General features: G+C 42.3%; 1 protein-coding gene across 13 annotated transcripts; it reads left to right on the top strand.

The window, feature by feature from the left end:
* The first annotated feature begins 140 nt into the window (after positions 1 to 140).
* On the top strand, positions 141 to 26833 carry LOC6499429 (microtubule-associated protein Jupiter). Of its 13 annotated transcripts, none has more exons than XM_032451114.2 (8): positions 13612 to 13784; positions 14177 to 14283; positions 23795 to 23931; positions 24099 to 24131; positions 24767 to 25027; positions 25401 to 25418; positions 25498 to 25911; positions 26156 to 26833. In XM_032451114.2, the coding sequence occupies exons 2-8, from the start codon at positions 14222 to 14224 to the stop codon at positions 26293 to 26295; spliced, it is 1065 nt and encodes a 354-aa protein (XP_032307005.1). In that variant the 5' UTR covers positions 13612 to 13784; positions 14177 to 14221; the 3' UTR covers positions 26296 to 26833. The 13 variants fall into 13 exon arrangements, with proteins under 13 accessions (XP_032307006.1, XP_044570012.1, XP_032307017.1 ...); XM_032451113.2 differs by having other exon boundaries at positions 13613 to 13784; positions 14131 to 14283; XM_032451115.2 differs by lacking the exons at positions 13612 to 13784; positions 14177 to 14283 and adding an exon at positions 141 to 379.

Raw genomic sequence — 26833 nt, 5'->3', positions numbered from 1 at the left:
AGTATAATTTTCCGTATATAATTTTACGGTCATCATACTGACTTTCGATAAATTTAACCGCCAACTATCGTATTCATCTACAATATAAAGGTGCTGCCAACCTATCGAAGTTTTTCCATCCCTGAACCCTGTAGCGAATCAGCCTTCATGCTACATATAAACTGTATGTGAATTCAAATCTACTCCAACAGCCGCGCCACCTGGTACTCTCTGTTTTGTCTCCGTTTGTGCGTGCATTTTTATAGCTGCATTTTTGAGTGTTTCACGTTTCGCGTGTGTGCTGATTTCAATTATTATCTATCGTAATTGTCGCCCCCAAAAACTAAAGAAGCAAGATGATCTCCAACTTGGATTTTACCGACAACAAGGCCAGCAGCAAGTAAGTGTGCCCCCCAAAAGGAGTCCCTTGCCGGCATTTTTAAATGTGTTGTGTATATGTGTGTGTGTGCGATAGTGGAATGTTATGTACGTGTGTGTGTGTGTGCAGATTTGCAAAAAAAAAATGAAAAAAAACATAAAGTACTTCTTTTTTTTGGTTCTGCTTGTTCCGTTGCTTTTTGGAGCTTCTTGTTGGAGCTTCTTCTTCTTCTTCGGTGGCGCTCTTGGGGCTGGCATTTCCGATCGCCACCTCGCTTTCGGATGGAATTTCTCTCTAATGGATATAGTTGGGGGGCATACTCCTCATATGATGAGTAATGCAGAGCATGATGGGCCTGATGCCTGATGAGTCACAAAATCAAACACTTACCCCCCAAAGAGTTCATTTCATAATTCCAATTCCTTCGAGTTGAACCGAAAACTTCCTTTTCTATAACTTCCTTTGTTATGGACGGGACCGGCGGAAAACGCCCTTAACAACCGATATAGTTGATATTTGATACCCTCCCGCTGTCAATTGAAATGACCATGTTTTTATGGCCACTGGAACAGTGGTGGTTCTAGCCAAGTGCACACTGCAGTGTCAGCAAGTGTGCCAGTTTCCCAGCTGCCCCTTTGGTCACCCCTTGGACACCCCTAGCCACCACCCCTCCTACTGCCCAATCGTGGTAATAACATCTCGTTTGGAACACCCACCCCCTATTTTGTAATCGAGGTGGCGCTTGTTTTTGTTCCAAGTACTGTATGTGCCAGTTTTTAAATTGGTCATAGCTCCAAAGTAGTGATGTCTTGCTGGAAAAGAGGTTCTATTGAAGAATTTCTCATTATTTTACTATAAATTATGGTATAATTTTCTTTATTACAGTCTATAAGAGGGATTACTATCTAGAAGTATCATTCGAGTGGTAATTGTTTCTCTAAAAACTTATTTTCTTTGCTATCAAGGTTATTAAATTACAATCTATAGACTCTTAAGACTCTACACTCTATACTATATAGACTCTATACTTATCCTAGATTCTATACTATATAGTATAGTAGAAACCACCACTCGTTCTTGACCTTTTAAGAAATTCTGTGAAGACTTCTGGGAAGATCTAGACTCCCTAGTTCCCCCCCAAGACTGCTCTAGAACTACTTAGCCCCCCTGAGTCACTTGGATGGCTGCCTGCAGCTGTTCTGGTTCGCACTTATCCTCATAATACGCGTAATTGCTGCGATAGATGAGTAATTGCAATAGAAATCGATTGGAACAGTGATGGCCAGTGATTAGAGGCATAACTTGGGCCAAACCTGGTCTATCCCTGCTTTTGGGGAATTACTATTTTCTAGTAGAAGGTGCTTTAGTCATGTATTTAAGTATAGTCACGCGATCTAACCCACTATGGTCGAAGTATCTGGCCAGAGCTGAGTGGCAAGTGCATTGAACTTTGGACACATTGCATGTTCGGTCGTTCGGTGGCTGTTGTTGTTGTTTGACTTGAACATAAAACTAAATGTCGATTTTGATTGCCTGCCTTGCTTTTGGCCTGGCCCGGTCTGGTCTGGGATGGGATGGGATGGGATGGTCTGGGTGCAGCCCTAGAATGAGACTAATTCCCTGCGGAAGCCTGCAGAGAAAGTCAGAATGCAGCCGCGCCCAAAATGCAGCCAGACGGGCCCACATTAATCCGACATAGGAATAGCGCTAGATCCTACACTGAGAAAAAACATCTCCCCCTAGTCTTGTTATCAAAAAATGTATAATCTTCCTTTTTTTTGAGTGCATTTGGTGCAGAAGGAGTTTAGTGTTTTAGAGTCTGTCAGTGACGCATGCAACCCACGATAAGCAACCCCGACAGAGGCCATAGTAGGACATATCTGTCATGTGGTCCGTCCTCCATCCTCTCCCTTCCCTGACTGCCAGGGTGGGACCATACCCATACCCTAGACCCAGGCCAGATAAATGGTTTTTTGTGTAAATTAGGGAAGCCCTAGCGAGTCACGTTTCCTGTCCAGCCTGTCCAGCCTGGTGGGATCTTCATTTTTCCACCCGTGACTCATGATGTCCCAAAAAAAAAGGTACAAGCATAATTGGTAGATGATTAATGGAGTGGGCCATGAAACCAGAACACTCCAACCGCCCCAACTAACTTACTAACTTATTTCTTCCTCCCTCCTCCTCTCTTTCATTGCAGGTAAGTTCATTTTTGACGTCATCGCTTGGAGGTGTCCTTATTTGGAGGTGGTTCCAGTAGATGAATCCGTTTGGATCGGCTGCCGTACAAGCGGATGTCTCAAGGCTGTCTGCAAAACGCTTCACTGAACAGCCCCGGGTATCTTTGTATCTTTGTATCTTCTAGCTGCGCTAGAGACTCATTTCAAGTGACAATTTCGGCAACATTTCCACTATAATTGGGCAGACACTCGACTTCACTTTCGGTAATTGTTGTTAAGTAATAAAGAGTATATCTGTCTCTCTGTCTATCTCTGTCCGTGGCTTGGACCATTAGCCGCCTTATATGGGCCGGCTTGTTCGATTACCCGATTTGCATAGCTATCTGCATCGGCCTGGTCTGGTCTGGCTTAGCCTGGCTTGGCCTGGCTTGCCATTTCCAGAACGATCTGTCCGCGTCGAGGCTGCCTTCTGGCTCTTGTTGTGTACATGGGCGATTACCATTATGGGCTTGCTGTACGCCCTCTGTTACTTATAGACAATCGAGGTTGAGAAAATAGCACAGAAGTGGCTTTTTTGTCAAGGTTTTTAGAGGTCTAGGGGTTCAAGTCTGTAAATTGGTAAGATATGAGATCTTAGAGATACTATTATGATGGTATTTGGTACTATTTGAGAAGGAGAAGCTTCTATAGCTTATTAGTTAAAGAGTTTTTTAGATAATACTTATAATATCATCCCCAAAATATTCAAAAACTAGCTACCAACTAGTACTTTTTAGTAAGAAACCTATTTCAGACCCAGTTTAATCTAGAAAATAGAACAAAAGTAGGTTTATTTCAAAGGTTTTTAGAGGTCTAAGGGGTTCTAGACTCTTAAATTAGTTAGATGATAATATTAGATGCTGTTTAGGAAAGATAATCTTTATTTAGAATGGATATAGTTTTGTGTTTCAATTTTTAGACAGACTCTAGTTTAGATTCCTTCTCCATTATATTTATTATAAAGTTAATAATATGTACATAATATAATCCCTTAAAATAAACCCTTTTCAGACCCCTCTTGACTTGCCCATTACTGTACGAATCTACTCCCCCGACTCCTTCTGGTTATGAATTTATTGCTGTCTTGGATCCAGACTTGCTAGATTCCTGACTCAGCTACTCCGCTGATGGAAAAGCTTTCCGCCCCAGCCGCCAATATTCCCTCCAGCTCGGATCACTCTTTGTCTGATTCGGAGTCGGAGTCGCCTCAAGTTCGAGCAGCCAGCTGGCAACTGGCCGAGGCAACTCAACTCCAGTCCGGGTTAAATGAGCTGCTCCCACACAAAAGTATTTATTTATAAGTTGCATATTTGCATTGTAGGCTGTATCCACAATCATCTGCAGGCTTCACACGTTCCACGGCGATTTCTTTGTGGGACTGAGACTGGGACTGAGACTGGGACTGCGACTGGGAACAGGGTGTGTTTTGATTCCTTTGTTGCAGGCCAGACGATGGCTGGATGGCCTGCCTGGGCTGACTGTGAATCACTGATGAGTGTGTCGCCTGCTCCTGGGCTGCTCAATTATGCGATTAACCCGCAACCACCTGCATGCCGATGTAGGAGGCATACTCCCTTTGCCGACTGACTTTTGGACCTTGAAATCTCATCCAGCCAGACGGGACGGCACAACACCCCCCATTTTTCACCATAATCCCTTAGGGATTCATGAAGGGCGGCTGTCTGAATTGTCTGGGAGTGTCTGGAGTGCAAGGGTTGCTTTTCGAAGAGCTGCTGCTGGTCTTGCCATTGCAGTTGGAAGTGCACTGGCTGGCTGGCTGGCTGGCTGACTGGCCTCCGGCGGATATGGAGCAGGAGCTGAATGGGATTTTTGTGAAAGTGAATTTTGCTACTCCACTTTTGGTTTTGGCAAAGGGCTTTTCTGTATTCCGATCCAATCCTGCAACCACCACCGGTCCTAAGACCACATTGAGGGTTGCTTTTTTGCCGGGATTTCTGCACAAATTAAATCAATTTCATTTTTAACATGTTTTCTTTTTGCATATTGAAGAGGGAACTGATTCCAACCAGATATTAAAATATATTTTGTTAGATTGTATCTGAAATTGACTGGCCATTCCATGAAGAAAGCCTTTTGTTTCTGGAACCATCTTCAGTCACGCCCAGATGATCTTTTTTCTCGATTTTGCGAGTGAATTAATTTACTCTTAATTGGTCAGACTTATAATTCTTATAACTTCCAGCCCAGTTGCATAGCCGAGAGATCTTTGGCGAGAAGATCCAAGAAGAAACTGGAAATACGAAATGCGATCTCCCCCAGAGTCAATGGCCACAATCTGGGTTATATTCAATGCAAATTGTTATTTTTTTATTTTTGTTTTCTTTTTTTTGCCAACGCCCCTTGCCGGCTGATAAGTTCAACCAGTTCTTCAATTCATAAATATTAGTATAAAGTGGAGAAGAGTAGTATCCAAGTAAGATGACTCATTTTAGAGCCACTACAGTGATTTATCAGAGCCAGCAATTAATTAAAAATTGTCCCAGCTCTCAATTAATTCCCATTTAGTGATCTCCCGAGTGCATCTCTGTATCTTGGCATGAAAAGTGTTTAAATATTTGTTCTATATATCATTTAAAAGCGGAGGAGATGGTTTCTGCCAGATCATTGGCCCAAAACAGCTGCTGTTTCTGTTTCTGGTGGTGGAGCTGAGGCTGCAGGGAAGCTTTTAAGCCCGGCCTACAGTCCATTGACTGTAGAACCGGCAATAATGATGATGATTATTATGATGACAAGATAAGTTTGCGCCTTGCCCCGAGGGTTCGTTCACTTTTGACTTTCCTCCATGAAGAGGAGATGTGCCTCCTGACAGCTCATCCTCTCCAGCTTGCAATGCAAATCTGCCCACTTTGTGCCGCGTCACATGATGGCGGGTATGATGGAGCACCATCGAAGGATGGTGGATGGTGGATACGGATGCGTTGGCTTCCTCACATTCAGACATATGTATATGGATGGCGACTGGGTCGCTGCGTCTGAGATCATTCCAGAAACAGGTTCCCAGCAGATCCTCGCTTTCTTCCGTTCCGCTAACTTCTTTTGTCTCTTCTGGCTGTGAAAGAATTCCGCATGAACCGGCTGCTGTGCCGGAGCAGGTGCCCCACTTCTCTCCACTACCCCTCCCCCACCCCCATGTATCGGAAACTCATTCCTGGAATTATTTTCTTTTCAAGCGTTGATTGAAAATCTTCAAAGAACAAAATAAACAAGATCCGAGTTCTGTCTGTCGGTTTGTTTCCTAGACGAAGCTTGAAATACCCTAAAAAGAATGGTATTTAAGGGTTGGTTCTTTTGAAATTAATTAAACCTGATAAAGTATTAGATATTGCCTCAAAATTGAAACATTATTTTCTGAAAGAGAGTTATATCTCCTCTTCCAACCCAAAATAGTAAACAATCTGAAATGCGGGTATTTATGGGGGTATTATGGGTATTTTCGATGTGATCATCGAAGCAAAGCCCTAAATCTCTGTTCATTGTTTGGAAACCCCTATCGAAAAGGGAGGTCTCTGCTACAGTTTTCTTGATTTTTATTATCGACCGGCGGGCCATAAACAAAAGCGGATGTAAATAAACTGAGCCTCGACTCGGTCGCGATAAGAGATGCTGCCTAAATACACACAAGTGGCATTTATTGACGCCGCATGCAGGCAGCCGATGGAAAAAGGGTCGACTTAGGGTCATTCAAGTGCCGATAAGAAAGGGTAAACAAGTGCGTGTGGTATATTGGAAATAGATTTGAGAATTTATGAAAATTATTTCAACCTTTTTTCCAGTTTTAAATAGGAAGCTGTGAGGCGCCACCTATATGGGAAATTGTGGAACCATTGTGAGCTAGCTGGCATAGATGGCGCGCTATTGTAATGATCTGGCAGCTCTATTGGTAGTTTCAGTTTTCTTACGGTAGATGGCGTTTTATAGGAATTGTAAAATAAAATGTAGAATTCTGGGTTTTAAAATTTAAAAATTTTTAAAAAATTATTTTTAGATATTTAATAATATTTTCTAAAGTGCCATGCTATAGGAAAATGGTTAAATGCCTAGCTGGAACTTGTTTATATTTTTAAATATTATTATTATCTCCAAAAATGAATATTTTAGGCCAAAGTCTTGTGTTTTTTTTTTTTGATCAATTTTTTAAAATTATCTAAGATGACATTTGAAATTTATGTGCAATTGGGGAATATCGATGTCGGTGCTTATCGACCGGGTGCGAGTTTGATTGATTGATTGATGGATGAGCTGAAATGATGGACTGCCCGGGGCAGTATTTGCATTTTTTTCCCAATTCGTTAGTCGAAAAAGAATGTGTCCCCAAATGCATGAAAGAGAAGTCTATGCACTGCAAAAAATTTGACTTCTAATGGTTTAGAGAGAAAAATCAATTCGATGCTGAAATTAAGGAAATTGCATTACGGCTTTTATCAATTTGTTTTATGGAGTTTAGCTTTAAAAAAAAAATGTATTGCAATTTCGGAATAGAGTGTCGAATTATAACGTGCCGCATTAGCCGCAATTGTTGCAATACTTTCCTATGATCTCCTTTTTTTTTCCCCTCCTCCTAAAGTCAGGGATTGCAGCTCTCGGTTCGTGCCACAGTTGCTCTATAGCTATAGTGGCTGGATAGAGGCTGTGGCAGCATTATCTCCACACAGAAATCGGCGTAAATAATTACCATCGTTCAGAGTCCGTCTCAGTCTTGGGCTTTGCCAGCGAAAATGATTCGCATCTAAGCTGTGAGCTGTGAGCTGAGAGCTGCAGAACGAAAGATGAAGTGGAAAATAAAGGAGTAGTTGGGTCAGAACGGGAACGGGAATTCCTAATTTAATAGTAATCATAATGAATGGAATGCATTTGAGACTCCCAGCTCCCAGTTGAAGCAAAAGATTCTGGGCCATCTTTGGGGAGAAAAAAAGAAAAAAAAAGAAAATGGAGCTGGCTAATAGATAGATACTCTGGCTTATATATATCATCTCGCGTTAATGTGCCGTTGGCATGCCAAAGATGAAGCGTTAGATGTGGATAAAGATTGGGCTTCTATCTCCAACTCCAACTCCAATTCCAACTCCCAGTCCGGAGTCCGGACTCAGCTGCATGCCACACATCATCAACTGATCCAATGCGTTGTAAGTGAGAACCAGTTGCGTGAAGCGTTTTATTTAACATTTGATTTGGTTTCCAAGAATTTCAATTAGCTGGGAAGTGGGCTAGCGAGGGGGTCTGCCTAGCTGGATTATCTAAGATCTGCTCTAAGCTGGAAAAGAATTTCCCCTCCAGATCAGACCAGATCAGCTAAGCTTAGTGACTGCACTCGGAGACAGCTGCATTTTCCTCTTCGTTGCACGTACCACGAATGTGAAAAGTGCTGACATTCAACATCCACGCTTCATTCAACTCTTCCCCCAACTCTCTAGTCGCTTTTTTTAGTGTTTTTTAAACTGTGTTAACGCTCTGGTTGAAAATATTAGTCAGTCAGTGGCCTGGCAAACGTGAGTTTCCCAGAATAAGCCATTAATTCGTTGACATTTCTGGTTTCTTTCATTCTTTGAGGCAATGTGAGAGGTTAATGTGAGTTCAAAGTTTATTAAATTGGGAAGAGAATGTTTATAAATATTTTGCATACTTTGTACTTTAAATAATTCTAGCAATCTAGCAAATATTTTATTAAAAATATCACGTTTAGACTTCTTTTTTTCAATGCCATCTAAACACCCACACTTTAATGTATCTCTAAGATACTGGGCATCTTTTAGTCGCCACTAGGGAACCTGAGTTCTTGGCGATTTTAATTAAGCAGACAGTGGAACAAATTCAAACCGAGTCTGCCTTTCACTTGCCCAATAAACAAATAATATTTCAACTGCCGCTCCTCAGAGACTAGAGACTAGAGACTGGAGACTGGAGGAGACTATCCCCACTCTGCTCCCCGTTTCGCTGGCTGGCTGGGCTTTATGTGCAAACTTTTCACTCGAATGTTTCGGAAAAGAAACTCTATAGCTCTGGAACAGGCCCAAATTGATCCCCAATTTCGGCTCTCCAGCTCACCGGCTCTTAATGGCTTAGCAAACACTATATATACACTGATCCAAGTTGGGGTATGAGTGCCCCGAATCACGCACTGCACTTGACCATTATCCATGGCTCCATGGTGCTCTATCCCCCACCTCGAATGCATCCAAGACATGCGATCATACATAGTTTCAAAATAGCTGCGAGTCCATTGCCATTGTTGCATTTGAATAAAATAGCAGTTGGAGTGGAGTTTTTTTGAATAATTGGAGATATCTTGGCAAGTAGGAGTCTCTAATCTTGGGCTAATAGTGAGTGAGGACTTGGAAACCCGTTTAGGAAAAGTCATAAATGTTCAGAGCTCAGTTAATTAAATTGTTTTGGGAACAAATACGACCTGACCATGTGGTTGGGGTTCTGCAACCCACGCGGGGAATTAGTTCTCCCATCGAATAGTTGCCCCGCCAAGCAATTGTTTTAATTTCACTTTAATTTATCGCCCCGAATGCCCAATTTAAAGTTTATGCCCAACTAATTGAGAATTTTTCGCCTTGGTCCACCTCCTACTAGGGCATGGTTAGCTTGGAATTGCTGTGAAAAGTTTTTAAGCCAGTTTTCTTGGCCCAAAACGGAAAATGTCAAGGCAAAAATGCACTGCAGTGCAACAGAAAACTTGGTCTAAACGATTACGATAATTTTGAACCAAAAGTTTTGTGGAAGAAATCGATAAACAAAGCACTTCCTGGCAAGCAAACTATTCCAGACTAGAGTTGGGGGTGGTCGGCCATCCATGTTTTCCATTTTAGGGCCGTCTGGTCACGACAAGTGGTCTAGAAGCGACTCATCTAGAAGCCATTAAAGATGCAGCTTCCTTATGGCTCCCATGTCGGGTCAGATCAAGTGCCAGACGACTCCGGGGCCAGTGCCCAGCATGATCCAATATTAAAAATATAGAAGATATGGCTGTGTATACAAGGAGGCAGACAGCCTCTGGAAATCTGGAAATATTGCACATTCGAGCTGTCCAACGCATTTTCGCAAGATTTACAAACAAAACTTTTCGATTGGACCTCACGCATGGTATGGTATGGACTACACTGCCAAAAAACAACCCAGAAACTCCCAGAAAACAAAAGTTTCTATGGAATGGAAGAAGAGAAACGGCTGAAAAGTTAAAAAGTCAAAAGAAATTAAAGCATTAATTTAACGCCAGCTTTGCTTGGCTTTGGCTTTTGTGCTGCTCTGGTAATTGTTACCTTTGGGGCCTTTAATGGGTGATTTCGTGTGTGCGTAGATCATATGTGTGTTTGGATACAGATACACAGATATACAGATACACACTCGGCAGATACTGGCAGACAATGCACTCGAGGAAGTTGCTCCATTGTTGGCCATCATTAAAAGACAATTTGGACTTGAAATCGGAGAGGGATCCGAGCCAAATGGGGGTTTTGGCTATATGTGCTGGGCCTATGAGGGGGCATTTTAAAAGCGAAAAGCGAAAGTGTTTACAATCTGACAGTCTATCTATCTATGCATCTATCTATGCCGACTTGAAGCTCAGTCTTAACTGCATTCGTTCTACGGCTGTCTTGGCCCTCCACTGACTATGATGCATTTCCCTTGATAATTTTCCCAAAGAGTAGCCCCCGAGGCCCCTTATAATAATATGATAAACTGGCTTCAGCTAAAAAAATAGAGATTAATTTTGGGAAAGCTACTGCCGTACCAGAAAGTAAGTTGTTAGTTCAACTAAACGTGGCATGTGGCATGTTGAATGTTGAATGGGCCATGGCCAGGTATCCAGGGCAGAGAGCCCTGTTACGCTCACCTCTTTGACCGAAAGTCACTTTTTGATAGCTCCACTGCCAGCTCACTTTTTTTTTAGAGTTTGCAGTTCACGTTTTCCTAATTGCTCCACTTAATCTCCGCTTTTAAGACTTTTCGGTGGTCAGTCAATGGCCCGCAGAGAAAACTATCCATAAATACTATTCATATGCGTACTGGAGTTCGCTTTTTCAAGTAAAAGATGAAAGAAATCTGGTTGCCTTTGGGATGAAATCTATAAGGTTATCCCACCCCCCTAGTGTTTTATGGGTTTTCCTTATTCCCGTGATCATAAACTGATCATAATTACAGCCTCAACCTGTTCATAAAAAAGATACCTCCCCAGTAGCCCTGCATGAGCAATAAAGGTGAGTGTAAAGTATTTTTTAATTAACGAAAGTTGGCCATAAATAATGGCATTTGAAAATGCATTTCCGAGTGTCTGTCACAAATACCCCCTGCGATGGGTGATCGCAGTCCGAATTTCCATATGAATGCCACGTACATCCATTAATCCAGCTTGGTAATTATGTTTAGTCGGAGCTCTGCCCTCGAGGCAGCCGGAAATTTCACTTTTGTGCTGTGAAATTATTTATTTATTGGCATAAATATTTGCAGCGAAGAAGTGCAGCCAAGTGTCGCTGTCGATGCCTGGCTTATAATAATCATTAAGGCTTGCCGCGTCCGCGTCACTTCAATTGTCAGTTACCGCTCTGCTGCCGCATTGCCCACGTTTCAGATACTTTAGCTTTCAGATACTTTCAATCGGCCATCTAGCCCTTTACACGTACATGCCTGGCAGGGAGTGGGTGGTTCGGATGGCTCGGAGTGGGACAGACGACTTCTTGATGAGATTAGACACACACACGCAATCACAGTGGACAGTAGGTCTGAACTACAAACTAGAAGACTAGAAACAGATATTTTATTTCATACTATTCCTGAATAAAAGTAACTCTTGAGACTCTTTTTTTCTCCCTAGAACCATCTTATAAGTTAGGATTAAAGTGATATACTAACCACTAGTTATAGTCTAGAAATACCCACTGTACTCTTAAATAAAATGTGAAAAATGAAAAGAAGTGTGTATCTGGTGGAGTACTCGAGTGAGTTCCATTGCACTTCTCCCAAGGAAATATCAGGCGACACTCGACTATTAACCAAGAGCTGGGCGGGATGACAGGAGAGTGGATGCTGGATAGAGGATGGAGATGGAAGATGGAGGTTGGAGATGATGATGTAGATGGAGGAGCTCTTCTATTTTTACCCATATAGAGTGGGCTTGTGCCCCATTTGAGGTTGCATTCCCCCCAGCACCTTCTAGTGCCTTCCATTCCATTCCAGTTGGTGTTGCCATTCTGCCAATATGCAAAAAATAAATTTTAAAATAAATCAAATGAAAGAGTATAAACTCTAGAAGAGTCTAGAATTTATTTTAGAAATTTTGGCTTTAAAAATCTCCAAAAATATGTCCTCTGAGAAGAAAAAACAGCCAAACTGTCAACACTGGAGCAAGTGCAGTGCGGCTAGGCTTTTACTGACAGACCAGTGGTGCAAAAAAGGGGGGCAAGTAGCATGCTGGTGTCAGGTTGCCGCATGCAACACCCCTAACCCCCCCTTGGAGCACTCCTCCCCCCTTGTGGCAGTCGCCATTCGGCTGTCCCACGACCCACCAGCAAGAGACGGCCAGTCAACTTTTGGCTCGGTTAACAAAAGTGTCTTCGCCAAGCTAAAAATAAGCAGTGTGTTTTGACCCCTTCCCTCCATACCACCACCACCCCCTCTGCTATCACTATCCGCCTGCTGACTATGCTCCATGGCCCGATGCCCCGATCCTCTTAGCCGGCTGGCTTGGCTTGCGCTTCCTGTTCTCTGTACGAGGTACGAGTACGAATCTGTGCCAAATGTTTTCCAAGAAAACGAACTATGCAAATACATTTTGCATTTAAATTCTTGCTGCAGCAAGTTGCCAGCCGCCAAAAGGGGGCGGCCTCATTAGTAGCAAGACACTTGAAATTAGAGTTGGTTCGGTCTGTTCGGTGATGATGAAAGTGATTTATGTCCAGCATAGGTAATGCGGCAGCAGCTCCTCCTCCCCAGAGAGACGGGATGTCTGGCTTGGCATCTGGGCTGGTTTGGCATCTTCTTCAAAAAGTGTTGGCTCAAAGCACTACTACCCTGTAAAAGTTATAGCCATTAGGGGTTAAGTCACTCAATATATATCTCAAATATATTAAAAGTTTTTATCCTTATTTTTAATAATATTTTATAGATTCTTATCATCCATACAGGGTATCCATAATCTTAAAAAAGAGTATCTCTTGGGAGAAACTTAAAAGCTAAAAATGTTAAGAAACATACAACTGCATAGAGGAACCCTGAAGTGCACTAGACCAGAACTATTTTTTTTTGTTGTAAACTTTTTCTGAATATTTTTGTTTTTGTTTTTGTTGCAATGGCAAGGCATAACTGAAGCATATCTGCGCACACTTCTCGCGGACGAACATAAAATAAATGCAAAATGTTAATCTTAAGCTTAAACACTTTTTAAGAGCAGCTTAAGTATATATTTTATTTCCCTGCTCGCTTGAGTTCTTTTTGGGCTTTTCTTCGGCTTTTTTGTGACCTACAAGCACAGTACACCTGCCAACTCACCACGAGTTGGGTTCTGCGGAAGAGAAAAGGCAAGGTGAAGCGAGGATATCAACGAAGTTTCAAATACCCTACAAATTATTTTATTTTATTTATGATTAATTATAATAGTGATTAATAAAAGATTAGTCAATCTAAAACCAAAATTAATCATTATTTTTTAGATTTAGAATAAAAACAATTTAAAAGTCATAGAATCCAGTCATATCCTGCCCCCCTACTGTTTCTGCCTTACTACTCTCTCTCCCCCCCAAGAGTATGAGAATAAGAGAGCACAGCTCCAACTTCAATCAGCTGTAGTTTGTTTTTGTTTTGATACGGACGACACATGCTTTATTGCCTGCACTCTCTTCTGGGCTCCCACTCAGCCTCTTTTCTCTCGTGGCCGCTCTCTGGGTGAGTTTGCTGGGTTGGGGTTTTTGGCGCCCGCTCTTTCTCTCGCTCTCAGCTGGGTCGTTGTTTTTGGATCGATAAAACTTCTCGGCTCTGCTGCGGCAGCGGTATAAAATGCTTTTCACTTTTCCCACTGCACTTTAGTCGCGAGACTTTTATCGAAACGTACACATCACCAGCGAGCAGTTGTTGTTGTTGCGCGAAGACCCCCAGACCCAGAATCAAATCAGAGTTCCGCATTATATATATTTAAACGTATATCCTTCGAACCTAACGTCTAATATTCGCGTGTGTGTCTTGTAGCTTTCTTTGTGAGTGTGAAGTTGCTTGAAGGAGGGCAGTGAACGTTGGAAAATGTTGCAAAGAGTTTGAAAGGACTCCCCCGATTGCTGGAATTTTTGGTCCTGCCTCACTCTCCCCCTTACTCTCTTTCTATCTGATTTTGCTCTTTTGTGCTCTCTCTCTCTCTTGTATCCTTGCACATACCAAGAGTTGAGAGCTTATTGATTTTACGCACATGCAGCATCCTTCCGTCCTATGATGAGTCATCCTGCTGGCATCCTGCAAACTGCACTGCAACATTTTCCACCAACGTCGCCGCATTCCTCTAATCTCCTCTGTCTCTCTCTGTCTCTTCCTTCGGTCGCGTTTGAACAGATTTTTCCAGAGTGCGAAAAATAAAGTAATTGCATCCATCCAACAGGAAGAGATTATCCTTTATCCTTGAAACCTCTAACACACGACAGAAATGGCCGCCTACGCCGCTTTCAAACACGTCGAGCTCTACAATGTCGGCAAAGCCAAAAAGAGGTAAGGTTAAGGGTTCAAAAAGGACATCCAGGACCTCTTTGATAAGGTGGTTCTTGTTTTTAGGTAAAAAGTGGAAATAATAGATTATTAATCTAAAACACAAAAAAAGAGAAATTAAGAAAACCACTTCCTATAAGATACTACTCATACTTCTACTACTACTACTCCTATTTCTACTCCTACTTCTACTACCAATACTACTACTATTTCATACTCCTCCCTTAAAAATCAAAAAAATAAAAGATAAAAGAGTAAAATTGTGATTACTAATTATGACAAGCCAATAAAAAAATTCTTTGTTTATGATAGACGAGTGAGACACTTTAGTTTGTCATCAAAATCAAACAATGGATGGCAGTACTTCAAGGGGTAATCACATTCGAAACATTCCACCCCCTTTTATGACAAACTCCACATCAGTATTACATCAGTATCCACAAGATACTTCTCTCAAGTTTATCAAATGTCACATGCCATTCCATTAGACATTAATTATTGTTTGCCACCGTCGCTCGAGTGAACTTTGATTGGCAAACATTTCCGAAGGCAGTGTAGCTTCAACATCTTCATTTTCATCTTTATCCCATTGTTTGAGATGCCAAAACCGCACACAGATTCAGATACATACCTCGTACACTTGCATATTCATTTGGTTATGAACGAGGAGATTAATTTAGCGTCCATTCACCTCGCCGCCTGACTGACTGACTAACTAATACACACTACCCGGTCGCGTGTACACGGGGCGTATGTGTAATCTCCAGAGCAGCACTTTTGCAAGCGCCTACTTCCCAGCTACCAGCCAGGCCAGGGAGCCACCACCCAAGCTGGCGGTGGCATGTCTTTGGATGTCTCATTGATTTTCCTCCTCGGCCAGCACAGCGCTCTTGGCCAGCAAACTGCCCTACGAACAGACCCAGTCCCCCTTCTGGTAGAGGCTCTAGAGCCAAGTAGAGTCAAAGGAACCGACGTTCTTAAGGAGGGTCTCCGGGCATATAGTTTTGGTTACAAAGCTTGGAGGTTAAATATTAATAATTGACTAGCTAGTAGCTACTAACGTGTAAAGTGTTATTATGTATTTAATATCTCTCCGTTTATGTCTTAAATTTGTATATTTTATTACCACATTCTTGTTATATTTTTTACTTCTTTGTAGAGGGTATTTTTCCAATCGAACCTCTTGGTTAGTTGCCTTTCTTTTTTTTGTTTTTTTCTTACCAAGTTTGGGGCTTTGTTTTTGCATGCAATTCTTTGGCCAAGTCGAGCCACCAAACCACCAAGCCAAGCCCCTTCCCGGCACCACCCATTCGACCGACCAGTGGGGAAGTAAAAATCGTTACCAAAATGTTTTATTTTTTCTCTCGAGCACTTCGTACCTGTCCGCTCTAGTGTCCGCTCAACTGTCCGTTGGTCCGTTGGTCCGTGGCGGACATTGAACTCTCCTCTACACCCTGCCATTCATACATTTCTGTTCCGTTGGTGCCGTTTAGAAATTAGTTTTGGTCGCACTTTGGTAGTAGTAGTAGTAGTAGTAGCAGTGGCAGTGGTGGCAACACCATTTTCCTCCTCAGTATATGTGCCATGTGCATTATAAACAATTTGTGGGATTTTATGGTCCATCGATGGGTGGCTGCTGGCTGCTGGGGGGCTGCCAAGTGTGGAAAATGTGTTAATCATTGTCATTGATTGCTGCGGTTGTGTAACAAATACAGAAAATGAAGCTTGGAGACTTTCCCGCTGGAGGCAGGAGGCTGTGAGGCTTGGAGGCTGGGAGTCTTGGAGGAAAATGATTAATATACTTTTTCTTTGCATTAGGAATGAGGCATGGTGTTCGCCCCTTTCTTTGGCAAAGCCGTGACTTATTATTGTAAACAATCAAATTATATCTGAAAGGTGCGACGCGCCAAGATATCGGATTGAATTGTCGCTCTTTGTTGGATTGTATAAGCGGCGGAAATAATGACAATTCATTTCGTTATATGTTTATGGCATTGTCTATCCATCTATCCATCTATCCATCTGACGATCATTATACGCTTGAATTCCTCAGCACAATGCCTCTGAAGAGTTAACCCCATTCCGCAAGGAGACTCCGATAGCCCCACCTGTACTACATAGTATATGGACTAAATATATTTAACAAGATAGCCGTTGCCAAGTCAACATTTATGTAAATGATTGCAGAACATGCAGAAAACACAAGCCCACTGTTGTTATGAGGAATAATCAACAGAAATGTGCACCACTACCTGGCCTCCACATTTGTGGCAACATCATGACCTATTGACAGAACCGAAAAGGAAATCAAACACATTTTTTTCTACTCCGACTGCCGACTGCGTCAATGTAATTCCAGTTGACACGGAAAGTGCGGCAAGTCCAGGGGGAAGGGATAGTTCCCGTGGCAACCTCCCCCAAAAAAAAACTGATATTATATGTATACTTAAAGTTTTGATGGATACTGTACCTCGGAGTGCCTGTCACGGCCTCACAGAGTTGAGTTTCAGAAGCTGTTCGCTATTCAAATGCCATTGATTGGGAATTGGGGAGTACTGGAGGAGGAGGAGTGCTCTAGCCAAGGAGGAGTATCCTCTCGTCAGTGCTCTAACTGAATATATTAGAAAGTCCTTTCGCTTTTCGCCGCACAGACCCGCAAATTAATCAATACAAATTTATTAATTACATATTTAAAAGCGGCAGAGTTGCGGCAACTTTCGCTGTGGCACTCCAGCAGAGTGTGTCAGCAATTCTGCCACTGACTCTGACTCTGAAATGCACAATTTAGAGAGCCAATCCCAATCCCAATCCCAGCTTACATACGCATATGCATAATAATAATAAAAATGCCAGCATCACTATCGGCATCTCAGCTGCAACTTTTTCCTCTCGAGCACTTTCCTTTACTGCAAATGCAACAGCAACTGCAACTGCCACAACTGCCGCTGCAACCGCATCCGAGCAGCAGCTAATCAATAATTATTCATCTGGCTCTCTGACCAACACTATCGATAATTGACAATCTCAATCCACTGCGGCTTAGACTCTCCTCCTACCATTGTCCAATTATGAGTTTTCATCATCCAATCCCCAGTTAGAGTTAGGAGTCTGAGAGCTATAGCTGGAGGTAACTCCATTAATCACACCTTTGGGGCACCACCCGCTGCGGTTTGATTTTTGATGTCTTATGTCTTCTTCCTGCCTGGCAACCTGGCAACCTGGCAGCCACTGAGAGAGACCCGCTGACATCCGACACTTTTCACGACCGCTGGAACCATGGACCAGGAAAACATTTCAATTTAAATGCTATATAGTTTTGATTGAGGCGGGAAAAGTGCGTGGATTTCGGGATTTAAATTGAAGGTAAATCATGGCCAGAGGAAGTCAGTCAGTCAGTCATTTTTAATTGAAGATCACAGCGGGCTATCGATGGCTGGAGAAAAAAGGGGTTTTGGATGGGGGTTTACTTGTTATTTTCTTTAATTTTTAGACGAAAAAGTTATTAAATCCCTTATAGAGTCTTAATTCTACATAATAGAATAAAAATAATACTAAATAGTAATTATTTAAGGCAAAGAAAGTAAGAAAGTCTAAGAACAAGGCTCCCCTCATTAATCATATTTTATTTTTCCATCAAGACTGGAATGTGGCCAGACTTTTCTTTTCTTAACAGCTGATTGGGTAAAGACAACGGTAAACAAGCCGCGCTTGACTGATCCGCCCCAGCAGCTCCTCCTCCCCACTCCCCACTCCTCTCCTGGGGGAAAGTAGATTCTTCAACTCACATGCCTCCCTCCTCCTCCTCCATTGTCTGTTTTGTTTGTTTTGTTTGATTTGGCTTTGTTGCAAGCGGCAATTATAATGGAATCGACTAATCAACGTTTTTAGGTAAATCAAAAACTGAGAGGGGGGGGTAGGGGGACTGATGGGGATGGGGATGGGGCAACAATCATAACAAAAGTGCTCCCAACAACAATAGATGAAAACCGCACACAATTTTCGTGCTTCAGTTGAATTTTCATTAGCTTTTTTTGTTTCTTTTTAACTATTTTTTTTTTTTAAACTATTTTTTGTTTTGTGGCAAGTCTTTTGCGGTTGCACGATGCGAACGGGACACGTTTTAAATAAAAAAAAGGAAGCGGCACTCCGATGGATGCACTCGAGCAGCATAATGAGCCGAACAAACCCAAAACTCCGGAGATAATAAATGGACAGTGAAAAAAAAATGGACAAAAACAATAAAAAAATGGACAAAAAAAGAGAGCTAGACACTCTGATAGTCCGATAAACAATTACCCGGACATTCAGTTCAGTTCAGTTCAGATCGGATTGGACGGAGGGACTAAATCAAGTGGAACCTACCGCCGTGCCGACCATGATGATGTACAGGTGCAGTGCAGCATAACGATGGACTGGACCTGGCGAATGCTTTATGGACTAAACCATAAAGTTGAGGCCTCCGACTCTGACTCTCTGGCTCGACGGGCAGTAAATTGTGCATTTTTATTGCATGATTGCTCTCAAAAGTCAGCAATAGAGGGGGTGAAGAGGGAGGAGGGAGGGAGGAAAGCCAATCTGCAACTGACTCAGGGGGAGAGTCTAGAAGAGACTCCTCGAAGACAGACATTCCTCGAAGACGCTGGAGTGAAAATCACGGTCGCCAGCCGTTGGTGACCCTTTCTCGGGAAAGCCATTTAACCTGACTCCATGCCATGCTCCATCCCCCCTTGCCACAGTCTGTGTGGCATGCCACTCCCCGCCCCTGTTGTGCATACACAGAGCGAATTAAGTTGCCCGTTTGCCAAGTTTAAACAAAGTCATAAAAATCAATTGCAATTAATCAAGCGGCATGTTCCCTGCCTCTCTATCCCCTCCCCCCCTTTTTGGAAAAATTGCAGCAACTTCATTATAAAGCGACATGAGGCATCCGCCCCAGTCGCGTCGCTCCTTTTTTTTGTTTCGTTTTTTGTTGTTTTTTTGTTGTTGTCTTGCCCCATCAGCTTAGGCCACAAAAAAAAACAAATTAACTTTGTCTGGGCAAGTCTTGTCTTGTCTTAGCAAGTCTTGGCCTGTCTTGACATGACTTTTTTTCACACCAGAGGAATAGGATTGGAATAGGCCTTTAGAGCCATGTGACAAATAAGCTTCTTATGCTCCAAATACTGTGGATATTTGGGGCTCATACTGGGGCTGCAACTCGCTTTCCCACACACTGTCAATAGAAGAAGAAGAAATTGAAATTTTCCAACTGCTTTTGGCAGCGAGGAGTGAGGAGCGGGGAGAGCGAGGAGGAAGCCGATCTCCGATTTCAACTTTTACTTACGTTTCTGTCTCTCTCCTCAAAAAAAAAATAAAAATTTTGACAGTTGCTTAATTAGAAAACTGTCGTAATTTCGAACCAGGGAAGTTGAGGTTAAGTTGAAACTGAAAAAAAAGTGTTGCATGAGAAAAATGGTAATAAAGAAAAAACATAAAAAAAAGACATTAAAAAAAAATAGTTTTTCAATTTTTTAAAAAATTTAATTGCAATCTATAATAGTTTAAAGATAATAACTGATTAAAATCTGATTAGAAAATGTTTTTTTTTTATCACATACATATATGGCCTTTTATGCGGTAGAGGGTTAAAAAATGTTTAGTAATAGGATGTAAAATGAAAACCTTATTAAATACCAACTCTTTTAGGCCACTCTCCCATAGAAAGTTTAATTTTGTAATAAAATCCAAAAAAAAAAGAGAAAAAAAAAGTGTTAGTATCGATGGGCTGGCCACGCCCTCTTGGTGTTGTAATTAATTGGTAAAAGGGAAATCTGGGAAAGCCCCCCCTCCCCCTCGATGTGTGTGTTTGTCTGCAAACATAAAAAAATTATCGGAGAAAGATTGAGAAAATGGTTGGAAAAATACCCTCAAGACACAGGCGATAAAGAAAGGCCATGGTTTAAAAAAACCAAAAAAAAAAAAAAACGAACTAAATCAGAGCGACAACTATCACTTTGAGCCAAGTATTTTCTATATCCCGAACAACTTTTACCCGAAAAGGTTGTTTTCAAAATTTGCTTCGTCGCTGTTGCACCATGGCCATGTGCCACATTACCTTTCGCTTCCAAGTGGCCTCTTCTGCTCTGCTCTGCTCCACCAGAGAGCGGACTCTGTGTCGATATGCATTAATTTTTGTCATCACCCGGTCGCAGGACAGGAACGAACAAGACCAGACAGGACAGGACGGGGCAGTAACGGGACTAAGAAACCACCTGGCTAGCTCCACCTGGCGCTTAGGTTTTGTTCGGCGCCTGGCGCCCTCTGGTGTGTGAAAGGTTTTCCACCAATCTTCCACAGATCAGGTCAACAATTTGGCTCATATTTCAAACAGAGCCAAGTTTTAAGGCTCAGACAGTATAGAAGCTTAAAGCCAACTCCATAGGGTACCTGGAAAATAAAAAAATACCAGCACAGCTACTGCACATATGGGTTAAATACGAATTAACCCAAAGAGTTTTAGATTCGAGGGAAGCCCGAGTGGAAAGTAAATGGCCAAAAGCCAAAACCAGCTCAAACGGAAGCCATGGGGACAATGGCTAGGCTATAGGCTATAGAAATATATATGTATAGTGGCTATAACCTGTGGCCATTAAAAGAGCATAGCCTCCAAATTGGGCAGAGTGGCCAAATGGCCATAAAGGGGCGACCTTTTTGCCGGCATGTGTGTGTCTGTGTGTGTTTGGATGGTAATTAGTCTAAGCCTGGCTAACTAGCTAGCATTAAGATGGTTGGCATTGCGTTGCCAATAGTTGAGTAAAGAAATGGTGAATGATATTGTTGTGTTATGCCGCATGTGGCATATGTGGCATGGGGGGTTAAAGTCAAACGCAACGCAACTTTCGCTTTCCATTTGATCGGGCCGCATTCGGTAGGTTGGTAGCGTAGCGGCTGTTGGAATAGATACAAAGATACTTCGGTAGGTTCACATGCATGAATAAGACTCTCCACCGACTGAGACTCTGCTGCCGACTTTGGCTTAACTGTTTAAATAATTATTACTTGTTCGTCACTTGCGCAAAAATTGCCCATTTACCGTTGCTTTGTTAGTTTTTCCTCTCAACCCTGCCGATCCAAAAAAAAACTAAAAAAAAGAAAGAAAATAATGAAAACAAGGCAGGAGAAACAAGTCTTTGTCGAAAAAGAAAATAAAAAAAAAGCAAAGACTTTTACGCTCTGCTGGTTGTGCTAACAAGCCTGAAGACATTTTAATAAGAACACTTTGCACACACAGTCCCCAGTACTCAGTACTCACTACTCACAACTCACTTCCCAGTGTCGTGGAGTGTGCGACAGTTATGATCGCAATTACCCCAAACACCAACCCAACCCGAACTGCCATGCCAGTGCGAATGTCTATCTTAGAGATACCCCCTATCTAGAAGCTACTACAAGGTGGAAAGAGTTATCTCCACTCTGACAATAGTTGCAGATTGAATTACGAAGCTTGAGACTGAGACTTCAAAAATGTTTCTTTTTTCTTTCTGACACTTTAATTTATACCAGGTCCTATAAATAGGGTTTAAATTTTAAAGGAAAGTAGAAATGTACTAAAGTAGAAAAGTGTTGGGTAACTTAAAAAGGGTTTAAACTTTAAAGGAAAGTAGAACTGAACTTAAAAAAAGTGTTGTGTAACTTAAAAAAAAGTAGAATAGAAGCAGTAGCTAAAGAACAGTGTTAATAAGTAAAGAAAAGTAAGTGGGGTTATGTGTACTTGTATTTTAATATAAATTAAAATAATTCAAAAAAATAATATTATATTCTTATAATGGAAACTAACATATCTAATTTAGTACCAAAAAGAATCTAATTTAATCTGAAACTTGTAGACCATTTTTTTTATAATTCATAGTCAAAAATGTCTGAATTAATTTGAAAAAAAATGAAAAACCTAGTTTCTCCAAGTGTATGTTGCTTACATCAAACAGTTCACACACTTGCCGCAACCGTTTAACGGTTGTTTTGCCTTTGCGGCCTGCGCTTTTGACGCTTTCTGATGTTTTTTTTTTTTTTTTCTTTTTTTTTGGTGGGCCAAGTTAAGCTTAAATACAAAAAAAAAATAGTTAATATGGTGTATAATTAATAAGCCGCCGCAGAAGCTCTTCCTCTTCCGCCATGGCACGCCATTTGGGTTGCACTTTCCAGCAGGAAGACGCACCTCTTTGCCACCCACTTTTGCCCCTTCCGCTGCACTTGTAGAGAGCGGTTCTACGCGTAGAAAGTTTACCCAATTGGGGCATCGAATTTTCGGAATATTTACCCACTATTGTTTATGCTTTTTGTTTTGGGCCAGGCTAAGTGTGTGGCTTAAATAGTGTGGCAGGTAATCGGCAGTAATTACCTAGTAATTTCGCTAATTAGAGCAAAGTGTAACAAAAGTAGCTGACAATCCGAGAGACTCCCACTTTTTATGAGGCGGAGGCATGAGCTGGTGGCATACAAGTGCGTGTTTGGGGCAGATGTGGCATGAACAAAAAAAAAAAAACGCAATCTCTTAGACCGCTGAAAGCTCACTGATTTGATTGACGCCCCGAAGGAAGCCAATGTTGACAAGTGAATGGTCTTTGGCTTTCTGAGCCCGGGGCACAAATGAAGAAGGAGTTGGCAAGCTTGGTAGTTGCATCTTGGTAGCATCCACAGTTCAGCTAACTGTGGCAGCGTTTAATTGACGTCTCATGCTGGCGGCAGAAAAATGCATTCACAGAAACCCCTCAGATACACTCCGGCTCACAATTGTCAGGCAGCTGGGGGAGCTGGTCTCTTAGCTGGAGCCTTCAGCTACCACGACATCCGAGCGAGGATAATACATAAAAAAATATAAATAATCATAAAAATGAAGGGTACTAAATACTGAATTATAGGCACTATTTTATATATATATTTTTTAATAGATGGGAGCTATACTTTCTAAAAGTCATGCTGGTTTGGTTTAAAGTTTCGAGTCTTTGGTTTAAAAGATTATTATATTGTGATAAATTTGGAATAGTTTTTGATATTTTTTTTGTTTAAATTGGCCTTACCATTTCGATCGGCACTGTATCTGGTGGGGTTTTGGGCAACGTTGCGTGGACAGCGACTGACTAGCTGACGGAGTGGCGGATGGTGAATGCCACAAAGCATAACATTTTTGGCCAGCCTGGCTGGCAATTCTTTATGCCAGATGCCAGGGTTTCTTTCCACTTAATTGCGATAGTGGAACTGGAGGAGAGCTAGTGGATGGAAGATGCATCTTGGCGTGACTTCTAATGCCCATTGAGTGCTCACCCAGCCAGCTCTGTCTTAAACTGCATCTCCTCCGCCATGTCTACCTTGTGGTGGTACTCCTCCTCCTACTTTTCTTCCATTTTCCAGCGATGATGATTAGACACACAGACATTAAATGCATTATATCCACTCTGCCATATCAATTACGAAGCGTATAAGATAGAAATAGTAATTAATGAGACTCTTTCTCCATTTTTTTTTATCTTATTTGCAGGGTGCTGAGGGCTCCGGGCGGTGGATCGAGCGACATCTTTGGATCGGAGATGCCGCAGACCCCCAGGGGTCATGTGAAGAATCGCATGGCGTCCAACATATTCGCTGCCGAGAAGGATAATGGAGTGAAAAACAACGGTAAGTTGACAGGGATATCACAGGATATCGTGGTTTCTTGAAATGTCTTATAGATTTAAGGGTTCAGGTTAAAAATATTAAATGCTTATGTGTCTCGTTTTCTTGTCTTTTTGTTCTTTTTTTCCCCCCGTCGCTCTATATCTTTTCTTTTCTACGTATCTTTGCAGTACGACAAGGAGCTCACAGATTCTATTTCATTGGTACTTGAATTATGTCTCCTCCTCCTGCACAGAGATCCAAATCCCTCACCTATAGTCTTAATTCTTAATTCCTAATTCTTAATCCAAAAAATTGTGTTCACTTTTGTTTGTTTGATGTCAGTTTTTTGTGCTAATTTCGTTTCGAATGCAAGTTCTCGCACTGACACTCACTCACACTCCTCACCTACTTCCCACAGTCCTAGAGCCAGAGCCAGAGCCACTCGTAGCTCCACACTCCCTCCATTTGCCCCAAGAAGTTGCAACAACCAACCGGTTTGTGCCACCATTCCACCTGCTGCCACCCGCGATGGCATTTCGAGTTCACTTAGATAAAAAGCCAAAAGAACTCAAGGCTCTTCTTGTTCAGTTTGTTTAACCTTTTGCCTTTTTGCCCACACAGAGAACAAAGTTTTTCAATATTTTTTACACAAACTAGAAAACTAGAAACTAATCACTTACCGACCCACTATGTGTACCATCATACATACCTCCTTAGTAGATCACTTGTCTTAAACTAATTTGAAATTTGAACTCCTTAAAAGTCCACTAATTTGTGTATTTTATTTTCTTTTGTTTACCCAACCTGGTTTTCTTTTTGGTTACCCTCGACGGGACCTCAACGATGATACATGCAGGTGATGCCCCAAGACGCGGCCAGAAGACCGTCGACTCGCACAATCGGCTGTTTGGGGAGCCCACCCGCCCGATCACTCCCGCCAAGAACCACATGAAGAGCAGCATTCCCTTTGGCGGACAGAACACAGAGGCAGCCGCCGCCCAGAAGCTGCTGACCACCAACGGCCACTACAACGGCAAGAGCGGATCCGTGTCCTCGGCCTCGTCCTCGGTCTCGTCCTCGACCGAGAACCTCAAGATGAACAGCGGTTCGAGAGGAGGTAAGAATGGATACATAGGGAGGGGGATACTAGGTACTAGTATATAAAAAATAGTAGTCGCTGGATTTGAATTTGATCTGAGGCTGGGAGCTGTCAGAATGAGATGCCAGCCAGAAGCTGGGATTCCATTCAGTTCGAGCTCAGAGACCGAAGTGGCTACACCTCAGAGACCGAAGTATAGCCCGAAACAAAATTTCAATCCATCGAAATAACAAAAAAACAGTCGTAAATTGCGTTTTTCGCTTTATATATATTTTATATAAATATTTTCTACCGCACATGCACTAAAATTTAACAAAAATAAATAAAAACTCGTCCATCGAACCACTTCGTGACTAACAACTTCGTGTCGTATCTCGTGTGCCCGGGTCAGTCTTCCGCAATATGAGCAGTGAGTACATTTCGTTATCCGTGTCCCAGTAGGATCCTAATCCTGATCCTGATCCGCATCCGCCTCTCCCCGGGAGCAGCAGCTCCAGGTTCTAAATCAAATCCAATCCCAAGTGTACGTGATCCAGCCTGTCCCCTGACCCCGGAGCCCAGCATCCCAGAGATTCCACCACCAGACGTACTGCCCATCGATATTCCGTGCAAGGAAATCGAAGTTGGTGACATTCCGGCTGATAATTATACGTACAATCAGTCCGATAAGCGTGACGAGGCCATCCAGTCTCGCTGCGATTCGGGTACTAATCCCGAGAAGCCCTACTCCCTGAACCATATGGAGGGACCGGCGGATCTGCAGGAGCCTATGCATCCTTGCCCCGACACTCTAAAGGAGGCGGCCCAGCAGTGCAAGATGGATTCCCGCAATCCCATCACGGGCCTGGGCCTCAATGGCGATGGTGTTGGCGGCCTGAAGCCGAAGAAGCAAAAGAATCGAGGTGGGCGATGGGTTCTGGAGGTGGTCCTACCCAATCCTAAGTCCTAGTCAGAACACATCTTGAATTATTCTTTTTAGTTTTTTTTTAGATCTTAAAAATTAGAAACGGGAATGATATTTAAATCGGAATCTAAATAGTCTTCACAGTTTAATGATTTTTTTAAATTTATTTTGTAGCCTATAGAACCTCTATCTTCAGTTTAAATCTTCAAGTATTCTAATCCTTTTATTTTAATCTTTCGCAGAGGGTAACCCCGTCACAGGAGAGGGCTACAAGCCAGGCGCAAATGACTTCCACCAGCGAGCCGACTCGTCCCAGGGCGGCACTCCGATCATCAACAAGAACCGTGTCCCACCAGGCGGCTACTCGTCGGGACTCTGGTAATGGACACAACCACTTGCTCAGATCCCAGCACAAGCAACATGGAGGGGCAACTGGAGGGCGGAAAGACCATAAGAAGAAAAAACCTAAAAAAAAAAGCAAACAAAAAAATATAAGATCGTACTATCCATAATAATATACGCATCACCACCCTATCCCGTACTCAAAAAAAAAAAAAACAACAAACAACAAAATATTAAACTCAAAAGCCGGAGGCAGCGAATAGAAGGAAGCCAGAGGGATTTGCCAACGAATTATATAAACAAGAGAACTCAATTGCTCAACGATCTTCAAAGATTCAAGAACCATCATTGATGCAGTATCCGAAACGAGAATTAATCAACCACATTTAAAAGGCCGTCGCACTTAACCACAACTACCAAACACCACCCAACCACCAGCACCCTAACCACCACAACCACTCAACCACCCAAACCACCACGTCCACAACTCCATTGAAAATCTGTAATTTAAATTCTTTAGTTCGTGTAATTCGATGTAATGCCTGTTACGCCCAATAACATATACGACTGCACGTTTA

Source organism: Drosophila ananassae, chromosome 2L (assembly GCF_017639315.1).
Source record: "Drosophila ananassae strain 14024-0371.13 chromosome 2L, ASM1763931v2, whole genome shotgun sequence".
Taxonomy (NCBI): Eukaryota; Metazoa; Arthropoda; class Insecta; order Diptera; family Drosophilidae; genus Drosophila; species Drosophila ananassae.
This window is presented reverse-complemented; position numbering and strand designations above follow the sequence as displayed.